Source organism: Piliocolobus tephrosceles, chromosome 1 (assembly GCF_002776525.5).
Source record: "Piliocolobus tephrosceles isolate RC106 chromosome 1, ASM277652v3, whole genome shotgun sequence".
NCBI lineage: Eukaryota > Metazoa > Chordata > Mammalia > Primates > Cercopithecidae > Piliocolobus > Piliocolobus tephrosceles.
This window is the reverse complement of record NC_045434.1, coordinates 5,037,301-5,052,850: the sequence shown is the minus strand read 5'-3', so window position 1 is coordinate 5,052,850 and position 15,550 is coordinate 5,037,301. Positions and strand designations below refer to the sequence as shown.

General features: G+C 35.8%; 1 protein-coding gene across 8 annotated transcripts in view; it reads right to left on the bottom strand.

The window, feature by feature from the left end:
• The window catches only part of AKT3 (AKT serine/threonine kinase 3), a 373,403-nt gene that overhangs the window by 74,040 nt on the left and 283,813 nt on the right, over positions 1–15,550 (bottom strand). For all 8 annotated transcript variants that reach the window (XR_002732370.3, XM_023216162.2, XM_023216163.3 and 5 more), the window contains one exon: positions 6,466–6,594. Coding sequence is in view for 7 of the 8 variants with exons in the window: in XM_023216162.2 (XP_023071930.1) it covers positions 6,466–6,594 (129 nt within the window). In the remaining variant the exon portion in view is untranslated. The remainder of the gene's footprint in view (positions 1–6,465; positions 6,595–15,550) is intronic.

Sequence of the window (15,550 nt, the reverse complement as noted above, 5' to 3'; positions counted from 1 at the left end):
GTTCCCAGTTAGGGTTAGTTTTGTATATGTTCTCATGGTACAGAGAATGTAAAATTAAACTTTGTGCTTAAACTAGAATCATACCAAAGTACTGAATGCAAATATTCTGTTAAAGCCAAAAGACCATATAACATTGAAAAGAAGTTAGGGCGAAAAATAGCTACTTTAAGAACTGACAGACCTCTAAGTAAGTACAAGATGCCACTTATAAACATTGAGAGGCGTTAATTCCATTTTAGTTCATATTTAAACAATGTCTAATTATGAGATAAAATGGAATGGCTTGTAATATTACCCAGAAAATCATATAAAATAGCAACATACTATAGAAAGAAATTAAATATATTCAACTAAACAGTAAGCCAACTCATATGAGAGTTAGAAGTTCTTAAATATGAATTCTAACTATAGAGCAGACAACTTCTATCTGAACTCGTCCCTCTACTCCTTTAATGTTCCCTTTAATCGTGGTGATGAGATCTTTTCTGAATTACCAGGAATATTAAGGTTTTCAAAATTACCCCAGGTGGATAGATATCATATGAATTATTAATAGGTAAATAAAATGCTAGGGTTGTCCACAATTTTAGAAAGGCTACTAAAACAACTCTTTCTTTTCACAGAAAGCATAGAGATTCTAAGACTAGTTTTACAATCTGCTGGAATATAGTAGAACTTTGTGCAAAGACTAATCAGAATGTAACTACATGTGCTACTATTTTTACCTACAGATTAAATGTGCAAACCTATGTAACTTTAGCCTCATTCATTTCTCTTCAGATCTCCTAAAAACAATATTGGCAGCACCCACAAAATGACATATTTTACATTTATTCTTTGTTGGATTTAAAATAAAGAAAATTCTATTTAATACATTTCGAGCAAGTTAGCTTCTAACTATTTCCCACACCTGCAACACTAGTCCACGCCCTGGCACCTCCTTTACTACCTTTTCTGGAAGTTAGTAATATATATCTTTGATTTTTAATTTATATAGAATTTAATCTCCATTTGTACTATGACCTAACACAATGACTTTGAGCAAATCTTTGTACCAAAATAGTTATCAAAATATTCTCATCTATTTCAGCTATTTTAAAAATGTTACATTATGTTACATTATATGTAAGATATTAAAGACAGTAGGTTTCAAAGAAAAAAATCAGGAAAATTAGAGCAAGTGAAATGTTTTCTAAGAATGGGATTCTAAAAAACTAAAAAGAATGCATCAAATACTGCTTCAGTAACTGGAGAAACAAATCATTTTACATTTAGATGAAATAAAATTATATACATTTTTTTCTCAATAGCAACCACAGCTAGATATTATGTATTTCCCAACAATCAAGTCATTTTTTGCAATCTTTGTTAGTTCTAACTCGACTATCAAATAATTTTTATTTTTACACTATTACAGAAGTGCATTTCTCTAGGTTTCCAAAACCACCTTCTTCAACCTTCCCCATCTGTCACCATCTGCCTCTTTTTAGCATGTACTTTTTGTGTGATCACATAAGCATGTGAAAAATAACTAACATTCAGATGATTATCTGCTGGTACATTTGAGGACTGGGCATAATAAAAGTGAACTGCCAAAACGCACTTAACACTTTTAATTTTGTTGGGTCTTGCATGTAAGCTACATTTGATTTTCAAACTGTTTTACAGTTGGAAAGTTGATCAGGTACTGCTAACTCAAGAGCAAAGCTGAGACTCTAAATAATTAGCACTGCATAAAATGGTTTGGATTCAATAGGAGCCAAATCAAATAATAAAATTTAGCAGTAAGAGTTTATATGTGATTTCTAATTTCTTTTATAATTTCTAGTTGTGAAAATACAGCACAGATTATAAAAACAAAATCCCCTCAAGATATCATATGATCCATAATTTACTATAAGTTTATTTCCTTCTAATGTACAAAAGAGCAAAGGTACATTCATTTAAAGCTACACATGCAAATGTAGTTTTCAGGGCGTAGCACACTAAATGCATAGTGCATATGCCAGCTAGAACTGAACCTCTGTAACCTGTTAAAAACACAAAACAAAACAAAAACTAGCCTTTTCTACATTAACAGTATTGTTAAATGCTTCCCAAGTTGGAAAACTGCATTGTAAGCTGCATCCTTCTTCAAGAGATAAGAGAACAATACCTTAAAAATCTTTTTTTCAACAAATGGCACATTTGTACTGTAAGTTTTATGTTTTCCTCATTTGCCACAAGAAACAAATTAAGTTCACTTAAAACCTAAGTTTATTTTAAAACCTGCCATGTATCTGACATTGAACATTTAATAAACTGGCTCTAAACTGATTTTTAACAGTCTTTGTGAAGTATCTTCAAAATACCCTTCACCCGTCTTTATACCAGATTAAAACAACATAAAAGGTGAAGGAACACTATTGCTAGGTGAAGTATAGGTTGCAGCAAGATTCCTACATAACGTGTAAACAAATCTTCTGTAAAGACAGAAGGGAAGATGTTGACAGTGAGTCATTCACAAGAGAAGCAGTAGTCAAGAATGCATTGCAGATTTGATACACAACTACTACTTCTAGTACTGTCACAAAAAGCCCAGCATTAATAATGGTAATGTACTAGAAATTTCAAGGTCCAAAAAAAGTGAGAGACACCATCTGAGGTAAAAGGAAGAGGCTGGCTTCAGCTGCTGCCAATCCCTCCCTAACACTGACCATGTAAATCTGATCACAGTATCGCCTTGCTCTCAATCCACAAGTGATTTTCGCTAACCCACAGGATCAAATCTAAAACTCTGTTACATTTCAATCCACAAGTGATTTTCCCTAACCCACAGGATCAAATCTAAAACTCTGTTACATTTACAATCCCTATCTATGTGTCCAGCCTCCTCTCCTCCTGCTTCCCCTTTTCCGCTGCCAGACCCTCCCTGCAGGCTTAAGCACGTTTCCTCTTCCTTCCACTCCACTGTATGGAACTAGTAAAGCAGTTATTTTCTTGCACAGTAATAACTGTTTTCCATAACTTATCACCTTAGAAAACAGCAAGCCACTTGAGGGCAAAAGACATTTTCTACCATCATTGTATTCCCAGTACCTAAGGTGATGCCTGATACTTAAAAAATATTCAATAAATAATTATTTGATGAATGAATGAGTGTTCTTCAGTAAAAATGGTACCAATGAAGACCAGAATAAAGGAATTAATTTTTATTTTTTAAGGGTAAACACAGAGTTTAAAAACGCAAGATGTGACACGACATTTAAAATATAAAAGCTACAATTTCGTAAGTTGTTTCAAGATTTCTCATACTCAAATAATAACAATAATCATTCTTCCCTATAAAAACATGGTGTCAAGACTTTAATTATGAATCACTGTGTATCAACCATGGATGGGCATATAAACTGTTTTTAAAGATCAGACTTTTGAAGTATTAAAAAGGGTATACAGAAATGTTTTCTTGTCTTTAAAGAGAAACTCATAATTTTGTGGGAACTATAAATTTTCCATTCAGAAACAAGTGTACTCTTCTTGCATTAAATTCTTAATTTGTTCCTCAGCTGATGACATTGCGTAGGAAATAATATCTTTGTTTCTCAGATCATCTGCTTCTTAAATGAGATGTATTCATCTTCTTCAGAAATAATTTACCCTAATTGTGACCCAACTAATTTTGTTATTCTAAATATGGCATATCTTTTTCCATAGCAAATTTATAGCAGGGGTAACTGAACTCCAGAGAAACAAATAATTTTTTGTGACATTTATAAAAACAATTCTATTCTAGAAAATATTTTATTTGAATAAACAAGAAACAGTGTTACTACAGTTTCACCTAATTCAACCCCAAAAATAGAATTCTAAACTACAGATTTTTAAAGAGAGGAAATTGTATTTTTGGCAAGAATATAGTAGGAAATTTCTTGTATTTTAAATAGTAGTACTTGTTTACAATAATTTAACATTGTTGAAATGTAAATGTAATCCCTAGTTGAAAAGAACTATTAGAATAATAGACTAGCATGAGTTACTATATGTATAAGGAATGAGGGCATCATTGGGGATTTTACTTCCTAATTTCTTTTTATTACATTTTCCTGTTGGGCATTTACAAAGTATTCATTTAAAAGTTATGATTATTTATATTTGTAAGTGGTCTTCAAATTAGGATTTTTTGAGGCCAGGACGTATGTAGTTTAAAAAGTAAAAGTGGGCTTTATAGTCAGACAAACTAATTAGAATCTTCATTACACTTCCACCACTTCCCGGTTGTGTACAGATAATATTTAAACATTCTGATCTCATATTCCCTCACCTTTAAAAAAATTGCATTTGCTACCTATCATCAAAGATTATTTCAAATGTTAAAAGAAATAATAGATGTAATGCACTTACACAGCATGTGGCACATAGTAGATGCTCATTAAATAGTTACCCTCACACATCAAGTATTAACACCTCCCTATTTGCCTATAGCCACAAAAACTGTATTGGAGTTTGAGGGGAAATGGAGCACTAGCTGCTCTCTTTGGAAAGCTCTTCCCTTTTACCTTTGCGATAGGTACCATCTCTTTCCATCAACCATCACTTTCCCTGAACACACTGTCTGTGAAAGATGTTATTTTCCAAAGATGGCTGCGGCAGTATCTCCCATCTCACATGCTCTTCTGCAACGTAAAGGTGTGGTCCCTGTCTCCACCACTTAAACCTGTGCAGGCTTACAACTGCTTCGGGGAGTAAGGGTATGACAGAAATGCTGTTGTGTGACTTCCAAAAATAGGCCACAAAAGGAGATGCATAAACAAATGTTCATAGCAGCATTATTCATAGTAGCCAAAAGATGGATACAACCCAATGTATATCAGCTGCTGAACAAATAAACGAAATGTGGTTTATCCATACAATGGAATATTATCCAGCCATAAAAAGGAACGAAATAACAATAACATGCTCAAACAGGGAGGAACACTGAATTTTATGCTGAGTGAAAGAAGCCAGTCACAGAAGACTCCATACTGTATGATCCCATTTGTATGAAATGTCTACAACAGGCAAATCTATAGAGACAAAAAGTACATCAGTGGTTGCCTACGGGGCAAGGAAGAATGAGGAGCTAACCGGTATGGGGTTTCTTGCTGGAGTGATGAAAATATTCTGGAACTGGACAGTGGTGATAGTTCTACAACTCTGTGAACGTCCTAAAAATCACCAAAGTGTGTATTTTAAAGAATAAGTTTTATGGTATATGAATTGTACTCCAATTATAAAAATATCTGTGAAATCAAACTTTTAAAAAGTCAATAGTCTTGATGGTTTACTAGGTGGAAACAAAGGCACCATGCAGCTTCTAACATGTTCCTAGGACATCTGCTTTTAGGGCTCAGAGCCAAAGAAGTCTGACTGCATTGAAATTGTCATTATGAGGAAGTCCAGAGCCATGGAGAGAAGGGCTACATATAAGTGCTCCTGCCAACAGCCCAAATAAGTTCCCAGCGGAACTGTCAGACATGCGAGTGAAGATGCTTCCGGATGACTCCAGTCTCCAGCCATAGAATCATGCTCTCACTGTAAAGTCTTTCAAGCTGAGACCTCATACATAGTGGAGCATAAATTAGCTGTCCTTGCTGTGCCCATCTGCATTCCTGATTCAGAAAATCCATTATTTTATATAAAATGGTTGTTTTCCACTGATAAATACTAGGGTGGTTTGTTACACAGCATTAGTAACGGGAACACCGTCTACAATAGCCACACCACATCCTTACATTTAATCTTGCTTTTTTTGTTTATGAAACTTAAGACATTATGTTATTTCTTTTTTATTTTTATTGTCTCCCTCCACTGAAAGCTAAGTTCCCTGAGACTAGGATCCTTTTCTGTCTTGTGCCTGTAACCCCATTATCCAGAAAAGTACCCGATATACAGCAGATATACAATAAATATCTGTTGAATAAACAAATTAATAAATTACTGTGGAATCCTTAGCACAGGGAGGTTACCAGTTTGGAGCTTCCTTTGACATAAATTCCAAAATGTAGCTACTGTCATTTCAATAATTTTCCCAATAAAATAATTTTAAATAAACCCAAAATACTATAAATTAAAAATCACTGTTGTTTCTAAGGAAAGTCCAAGATGGTTTATAAAAATATAAATATTCTTGCTGAAATCAATTATTCTATTTTAATAAAGGAATCAAAATGGGTATAGCCAAGATAAAATGGATATGGCCAAGAAATAAAAATTGATTTAATCGACTTTAGTTAGTACCTTTGTGTTTATAGTTTATAAAATTTAATTTCAATATATTCTTGATCCTACCATATCCCATTATAACAAATTAAGAGCAAAAAAATTTTGATTCAGGTTGAAATATAGATAAAAGTAGTAGGTACTAGAGTTAACTTTTAATGCTTAAATGGTTTCCTTTGCAAAACATTATGTCAATGTTACCTTCCTATTAATGGAACCGAAGCCTACCTCTGGTGCCAGATATTCTGGAGTGCCACAGAATGTCTTCATGGTGGCTGCATCTGTGATCCCTTCTTTGCAAAGTCCAAAATCTGTAATTTTTATGTGGCCATCTTTATCCAGCATTAGATTCTCCAACTGTGTATTAAGAAAAATGATATAATTTGTTCTACAGTCTTTAGCAACAGGAAAATACCGTTTTGAAAAACTACTGAATGCTGAGTAAGGTATTTTGGAAACAGGACATAGTAGTTGTATCTAACAGAACTTTCAGTACTTACAAACCCTGTTGTTTCACGTGTAAAAAGAAACATTTTTTATTAAATACTTCAGGATGATAAAATTTTCTGTTTTTAAACCATTGGGAATGAGTGATACTGCTTTAAGAGCCATTATTTTGTAAGTTCTGAAAATTAAAGCCTAGTCAACTTTTCAAAGCAGACATCAATCCTCTCTTTTTTAAAAAAAGAAAATGTGATCTAAACAATCCCAAAGAGATGAGCATCCTCTTCTAGATATTTATAGATGGTTTTCAACAACTTCTCCTGGGAATCTATTGCTATTATAAAATATTCACTTACAGAAATGTTTTTTGGTGGTGCTTGTAAATCAAACCTAAATCTTATTTTGTAAGGTAAGGCGATATCCTCTTTTGCAGTTCTTTGTAATTAAGAAATACCAACCCTTTTAAACATAAAAAGAAAAAGAATATCAAAGTCAAACATTCAACAGTTAATAAAAATATACAGCATAAATGTTATAAAGTTGGACTCTCTTTGAACCCATTAATTCAAAACACCAAAGAAAATCTTAAAGATTTAACCAAGTAACAGGATCATGTGCCTCAAGCGGAAAATTATGAAATGTAAGAGAGGAGGAATTTGTGCAAAGCCAACACAATTAGAAATAACAATGTAATCAGCCAGTTCCCCTTGAGCTAATTTGAACCTAAGATTATGATTATCATCACACAAAGATACAGATGAGTTCTAAGTTGTGATCATACAGCCTTATGTATTCAGGGCCCATAAAACTTTGCCTAGTCATGTAGATACAACCTAAAGGTATTTCTTTTGTAATACAGAAAAAATATATAAAATGTGAAAAGTATATTAACAGGATAAATGGTAGTTAACTTTCATTTAAGGAATAGATTCTTATTCTACTCCTTAATGTGATGACATTTGAAAGAATGTACCTGGACTCTGATTTATCGAATTTAAAACAGATCTCCACTTAAGAACATAAACAGATATCAGTCATACAAAATATGTTATCATACTCTCTGCCATATTGTCAAATGTCTTATAAACCAGACACTAAATACAGTTAGGCAAGTTGTGTTCACTGAAGCAAAGATCAGAATAGACAAAAGTCCTTTTTTATAGTACTTCAATGTGCTATCTAACTAAACCAAACGCTTGATACACATTTCATGTAAAGCATATCTCACAGAGGTAAGTGTGTCTTCAATTTTTTTCTACAGAAAGCTAAATGAACCCTAAATATACTGCTGAACCTTTTTAAAAATCACAAGCATTCTTATACACCAATAACAGACAAACAGAGAGCCAAATCATGAATGAACTTCCATTCACAATTGCTTCAAAGAGAATAAAATACCTAGGAATCCAACTTACAAGGGATGTAAAGGACCTCTTCAAGGAGAACTACAAACCATTGCTCAGTGAAATAAAAGAGGACACAAACAAATGGAAGAACATACCATGCTCATGGATAGGAAGAATCAATATCGTGAAAATGGCCATACTGCCCAAAGTAATTTATAGATTCAATGCCATCCCTGTCGAGCTACCAATGAGTTTCTTCACAGAATTGGAAAAAACTGCTTTAAATTTCATATGGAACCAAAAAAGAGCCCACACTGCCAAGACAATCCTAAGTCAAAAGAACAAAGCTGGAGGCATCACGCTACCTGACTTCAAACTATACTACAAGACCACAGTAACCAAAACAGCATGGTACTGGTACCAAAACAGAGATACAGAACAATGGAACAGAACAGAGCCCTCAGAAATAATACCACACATCTACAGCCATCTGATCTTAGACAAACCTGAGAAAAACAAGAAATGGGGAAGGGATTTCCTATTTAATAAATGGTGCTGGGAAAATTGGCTAGCCATAAGTAGAAAGCTGAAACTGGATCCTTTCCTTACTCCTTATACGAAAATTAATTCAAGGTGGATTAGAGACGTAAATGTTAGACCTAAAACCATAAAAACCCTACAAGAAAACCTAGGTAATACCATTCAGGACATAGGCATGGGCAAAGACTTCATGTCTAAAACACCAAAAGCAACAGCAACAAAAGCCAAAGAAAATCTTAAAGATTTAACCAAGTAACAGGATCATGTGCCTCAAGCGGAAAATTATGAAATGTAAGAGAGGAGGAATTTGTGCAAAGCCAACACAATTAGAAATAACAATGTAATCAGCCAGTTCCCCTTGAGCTAATTTGAACCTAAGATTATGATTATCATCACACAAAGATACAGATGAGTTCTGAGTTGTGATCTTCAACCATTATGGAAAACAGTATGGCGATTCCTCAAGGATCTAGAACTAGAAGTACCATATGACCCAGCCATCCCATTACTGGGTATATACCCAAAGGATTATAAATCATGCTGCTATGAAGACACATGCACACGTATGTTTAGTGCGGCACTATTCACAATAGCAAAGACTTGGAATCAACCCAAATGTCCATCAGTGACAGACTGGATTAAGAAAATGTGGCACATATACACCATGGAATACTATGCAGCCACAAAAAAGGATGAGTTTATGTCCTTTGTAGGGACATGGATGCAGCTAGAAACCATCATTCTCAGTAAACTAGCGCAATAACAGAAAACCAAACCCCGCATGTTCTCACTCATAGGTGGGAACTGAACAATGAGATCACTTGGACTCGAGAAGGGGAACATCACACACCGGGGCCTATTATGGGGAGGGGGGAGGGGGGAGGGATTGCACTGGGAGGTATACCTGATGTAAATGACGAGTTGACAGGTGCTGATGAGTTGATGGGTGCAGCACACCAACATGGCACAAGTATACATATGTAACAAACCTACACGTTATGCACATGTACCCTATAACTTGAAGCATAATAATAATAATAAAAAAAAATTTTTTTTTGAGACAGAGTCTCTGCCACCCAAACTGGAATGCAGTGGTGCGATCACCTCAGCCTCCTGAATGGCTGGGAACACGGGCATGTGCCACCATGCCTGGCTAATTTCTTAATTTTTTATAGTGACGAGGTCTCACTTTGTTGCCCAAGTTGGTCTCGACCTCCTGGGTTCAAGTAATCCACACACCTCAGCCTCTCAAAGTTCTGGGATTACAGGCGTGACCTACCATGCCTAACCAAATCAAAATTTTTTATTTTATCCAAACTCAGTTATATTGCATCTTCCTAATATTTCTCTACCATCCAGAACCTATAAATCAAGCCCAATTTGCACAAATGACAGTAAGTCTTGTATAGTGAAACCAATCAGAAACATCAAGAGTCTTCATCTCTCCTGTTTTCTCTTTCTGCCTTGGTCTGTCTCTTCTCAGCCTCTGGTTTCTCCCTTTTTTCCACCTCTTTCAAACCTCTCTTCTTCCTCCCTCCCACTTCGCCATATTAAGAAACGTTAAGTATATACTAAAGCTTCTGTTGTTTTACTGAATAAAAGTGTATATGCCCTGTTATTAATTTTTTAAAATATGCTTAATACATAAATATAATACATAAAATGCTGAAGATCTTTAGTGAATACTCTTTTACTAATACCTTAACAATTCTTGTAAAAAATCCAAATAATACATAATATTGAACAAAATGTGAATGTACTTTCTACACCATTCCATTCCCATTAGTTTGGTGTGTAATGTGCCAATACTCCTCACATGCTTTGTATGCATGGGAAAGTCTTCATGGAAACATGACAGACAGGATGCACTATTTCTCCACACTTTGACAAAGTTATTTTTTGAAGTGGCTGGATACAGAAAGACCAAAATGTATAAACACTGCTTTTTAATACCAAGCTCTCTGTGTGTGTATGTGTGTGTAAAATTCTGACTTGCATCTAATTCTGTAACCTCGTATCTCATCTCTGAGCCTCAGATCATGGTTGTGAGATGAAGAATGAAATGAGATGCAAGGATAGGTTTGGGTAAGGAATAGGCTGAGGGTGACCAACTCCCAGTTTGCCCAGAAATGAGGGGTTTCTCAGAATGCAGGATATGTAAGTGCTAGAACTGGGCTGTCCTGGGGAAACCAAGACGGCTGGTTACCCTAGTTGTTTTATAAAATAGCTTTTAAAAAAGTTACAATGACATAGTAAGAAACAAGCCTAAGGGATGATTGTGAGAGATGCGCTAAGTAAGGGTCATGGCCATGCGGAGCGGTAGTGTACTTGTCTGGGAGGCAGTAGAGAGGAAAATGGATAAGACTATGGGTTCAAGTCAGAGGGTTCATATTAAAATTTGAGCTTTACTCCTTATTCACTGTGTGACCGTGGGTATATTATTAATTTCTACGTGCTTCAATTTCATCTATAAAACAAAAGTAAGTAAGAGTAACAATCCAATGTGATAGTTTTGAAAATTAAATGAGACGTTAAAGGCAAATTTAACATCCTATAAAAACTGAATAAATGAACTGATCTTTCCTTAAAACATGGTTTATTTGTAAATCGTCATGATGTGGGCTCTTCTAAACAACACTGTATTTTAAAGAAAAGAACAAAGTTCAAGAGTGGAACCTCATAAAACATTTCTGTCGGCAAAATGACTGCATTAAAAATACTTTTCCATATGCAATAATTTATTTTAAGTAACAAAACACAGGCTGGGCACAGCGGCTCATGCCTGTAATCCCAACAATTTGGGAGGCTGAGGCAGGCAGACTGCTTGAGCTCAGGAGTTCGAGACCAGCCTGGGCAACATGGTGAAACCCCGTCTCTATCAATAATAGAAAACATTAACTGTGCGTGATGGCATGTGCTTGTGGTCCAAGCTACTCTGGAGGCTGAAGCGGGAGGGTCACTTGAGCCCCAGGTGTGTGGGGAGGTTGCTATATGCAGAGATGGTGCCACTGTACTCCAGCCTGGGTGACAGAGTGAAATCTTGTCTCAAAAAAAAAAAAAAAACACAAATGTTTTATAATTTTCTTTCTTTCTTTCTTCTTTCCTTCTTTCCTTCTTTCTTTCTTTCTTTCTTTTTTTGAGACAGGGTCTTGCTCTGTTGCCTAGGCTGGAGTGCAGTGGCACAATCACTGCTCACTGTAGCCTCAACCTCCCAGGCTCAATTGATCCTCCCGCCTCAGCCTCCTGAGTACACAGGCGTGCACCACTACCATGCCCCGCTAGTTTTTGTTTCCTTCCTTCCTTCCTCCCTCCCTCCCTTCCTCCCTCCCTTTCTTTCTTTCTCTCTCTCTCTCTTTCTCTCTTTCTTTCTTTCTTTCTTTCTTTCTCTTTTCTAAGAGATAGTATTTTGCCACGTTGCCCAGGCTGGTCCCAAACTCCTGGGTTCAAACAAGTCAGCCCACTCTGCCTCCCAAAGTGCTGGGATTACAAACTTAAGCTACTGTGCCCAGCCTCATAATTTCTCAGTTATTTTGAAGTAGTGTCCACATTCTTCTATCAATTATTTTGTGTTCTCTCACCACCCTAAAACGTCATTTTGCTGAGCATGAATAACTGAAACTCGTCCACCAAAAGTATGAAATAGAGACGCATTAGCTTAAAAAACAATATCCCCAAATCTAATCTTGTATAAAGATAAATCAGGAGATAATAAAATGTCCAGTTCTGTTATACAATACATGATAATTTTACTCAGGATGCATTAATGGAGTTTCTGTAAAATACAGGAACCATTAGCAGGGTGATTCGTAAACCTGCAGACTGCACAGAAAGTCTTTCCAAAGCGTATCAATGGCCTAGATATATCAGTAACATCTGGAAATCACTGTGTTGGTTCATTGAACACTAACATAATGTAAGCAGTATTTACATTATTTACAGTAGTCATACATTTTTAGGAATCTTTCTACTGTGTAAAGGAGGAATAAAAATATTTACAAATGATCTTTCTTTAGTCTTCTCTTCTAAATCACTTTCCTGCTTCCCTTTGTTAGCCACATAATATGTAATGCATATTGTCACTGACTGCTCAGGTACTCTGCATTTACGCAACTTTACATGCATCTGTGTGATATTCACAGTCAATCTTGAAGGTCTGGATTCAGTGCATATATGAAGAAATGGTAGATTTTAAAACCTTTTTTCCTGTGCTCAGTGGGCACGAAATTGTAACAAAAATTACTATGTTTCCTCCTGTTCCTGTTGATGGCTAGCATAAAATTAAACTTTAAAAATCCTAGCTGTCTTAATACAATGCTTCCCAACCTTTTACACTTCACAGTAAAATAAAGATTGAAAGTGGTGGGGCATACTAGGTTCACTGGACAAGATACTTGAAACCAGAAGTCACTGGCCTGGAGGCTTCTCTGCCAAGGCACGGTTGTAACCTGTTTGTAGCACCCAATCTGAGAAGCTATGCTTGAATGTAGGCCAGACTAAATATTTCAAAGTTTAAAAACACCATACATATAGTATCATTTTAATTAAATGACTGACATTGTGATTAACCAAAGGAATGAAAATAGCAGTTCCTGAGGGCTCCGATGACTACTGCAGCAACAGCAATAAACAATTCCTGTCACTCACTCTTAACACTGCATTTGAGCCCACATACATCAAACTCAGTTTTAGGCACCAAGACTCACTCAGGCCCAAGAAGGTAGTAAGGAATTCCTACTCTGAAAATTGCAGGTTTAAGTTTATGGGCATCCAGTGCCAAAATGTCACAAGCTGACCTGCAGAAACTGAATGACCATGGAATGAGGAAAGTGTGCTGAAATTCCGAAACAGAAACGTTTCTTCACTTCAACCTCTTAATCCAGAAAAGGACTCATCATGTAAATCAACCCCAAATAGGTTGCCAGGCTATTTAGAAATTTATTATGAATAAGGAACATAGTCGAATACCAGTACAATTTGATTTTAGAAGTGGAAGGAATGAAGAGCAGTGGCTTAAGATTTCTATATAGGAGGAATCCAGTGACCGTCCGGTTAGCAGTGGGAGCTGGGGAAAGTGTCTTGAGACTCAGCAAGCAAAGCAAGCATGCTTTTCCCATCCAAACTGCATTTACTTGAGGTGAACATGAAGGAGCTGACAAGGACAAGGAGGGCTATGGTAAAACTCCCTGAAGTCACCCCTTCGTGCCATTACTGAGTGTTAGAAAGTATCTAAATTTATTTGGTGCTTTCTCATATTAATACTGTAAACGGTTAACTATTCTCACATTAGGTGGGAAACAAGATTAGGTGTTCTACAAATAGGATATAACAACAACTTATGTATTATTTTCTCCCATAAACTAGCGAGAAATTAATTCTTAATGAATTCCAGTATCGTTATATTCACCTTTGCAAATAACCCCATTCAGCCTACGCTGTGCTTAGATGGCCATGGTCATTGGTTGTATTTGTAAAATAAGAGCTAAGCAGAAAAGAAGATTTTAACATACAATTTGCACTACTGAAGAAGTCTTTGAAGAGATTTCTTCGAATTTTTAGGCAATCATGAAGCAACAGCAGTTTTCCTTAAGTAATCACAAGGAATTTAGGTCCTTAATAAAAATAAACCTTCATTACATGATGTGTATTGACAAATTAAATGAACTTACTTTCTAAAGTACAATGAAGCCTTCAATAATTTTTCTGTTGCTATAAACACTAATTTATTAGGAAACAGGAACTGATAAAATTATCTTAAGTTAACCTGCACATAAAAGAAGTGTCTCCAATGCTGAATGAGACAGTGGCAAACGGGTATGGATTTACTTGAGAAGTGCTGCTACTGCAGGCAGAGCAATTGGATTTGCATTTGGACAAAGTCAAAGTTATTAGTAATGAGAACAGAGACAAATCTGAGACTGATCAAAGCGAGTACCTAAATCAGTTCATGATAATGTTCTTTAATACATCTGGTATAAATATATTTGAAACACTCATTCTCTTACCTTCTGCAGTTTAATCTGCAGTTTAGGCTTACAAAGATTCCCAAAGTTAATCCAATGCACCCCCCATATGCATCCCCCCACTATAATTTCATTTCAACTCTAGAAGTCAGAATGATATAGTGACAAGAACACTCAATAAGGAGCTAGGATTCATGAGTTCCAAACATTCTTACTGCTATCAACTTAGGCCATTACTTTTAGTAAGTCATTTACTAGGCCTCTAGGTTTGAAGGACATCACCTATAAATTAAAGACCAGCTCGAAATTTCTGTGATCTTACCTAAAATATGTCATTGTATTATAAATAATCATGTTACTATGGATACAAATAACATTTGTGTAAGTTTTGGATGTTAGATTTCTTATGTTACATGGATTTTTCTAGGTGTCCCTTTACAGTTTCTGTCCTATGCTAAATATATACTTAGATCTTTAAGTTGAGGCTATTTTTTTTTAAGAAATAAACTCAGGGAGCAGAGACCACTTAATTGTCAAGTAAAGTTGGTGAATTGTGCATTTGGTAACTGACTGACTGATATTCATATATAAAGTAAGTACTTTATATTACAGTTTAACAAATTTAGTCTAATTCCCTCATCAGAAAGAATGGGGCAGTGGAACTCACTTAATGAGCTTCAATATACCAATATGTTGGCTGGGCACAGTGGCTCATGCCTAATCACAGCATTTTGGAAGGCTGAGGTGGGCGGACCACGAGGTCATGAGATCAAGACTAGCCAAACTTGGTGAAACCCCGTCTCTACTAAAAATACAAAAATTAGCTGAGCGTGGTGGCACGTGCCTATAATCCCAGCTACTCAGGAGGCTGAGGCAGGAGAATCACCAGAACCAGGGAGTTGGAGGTTGCAGTGAGCCAAGATGGCACCACGGCACTCCAGCCTGGTAACAGAGCAAGACTCCATCTCAACAACAACAACAAAAATACATACACACACACACACACCCATATGTTGATTCATT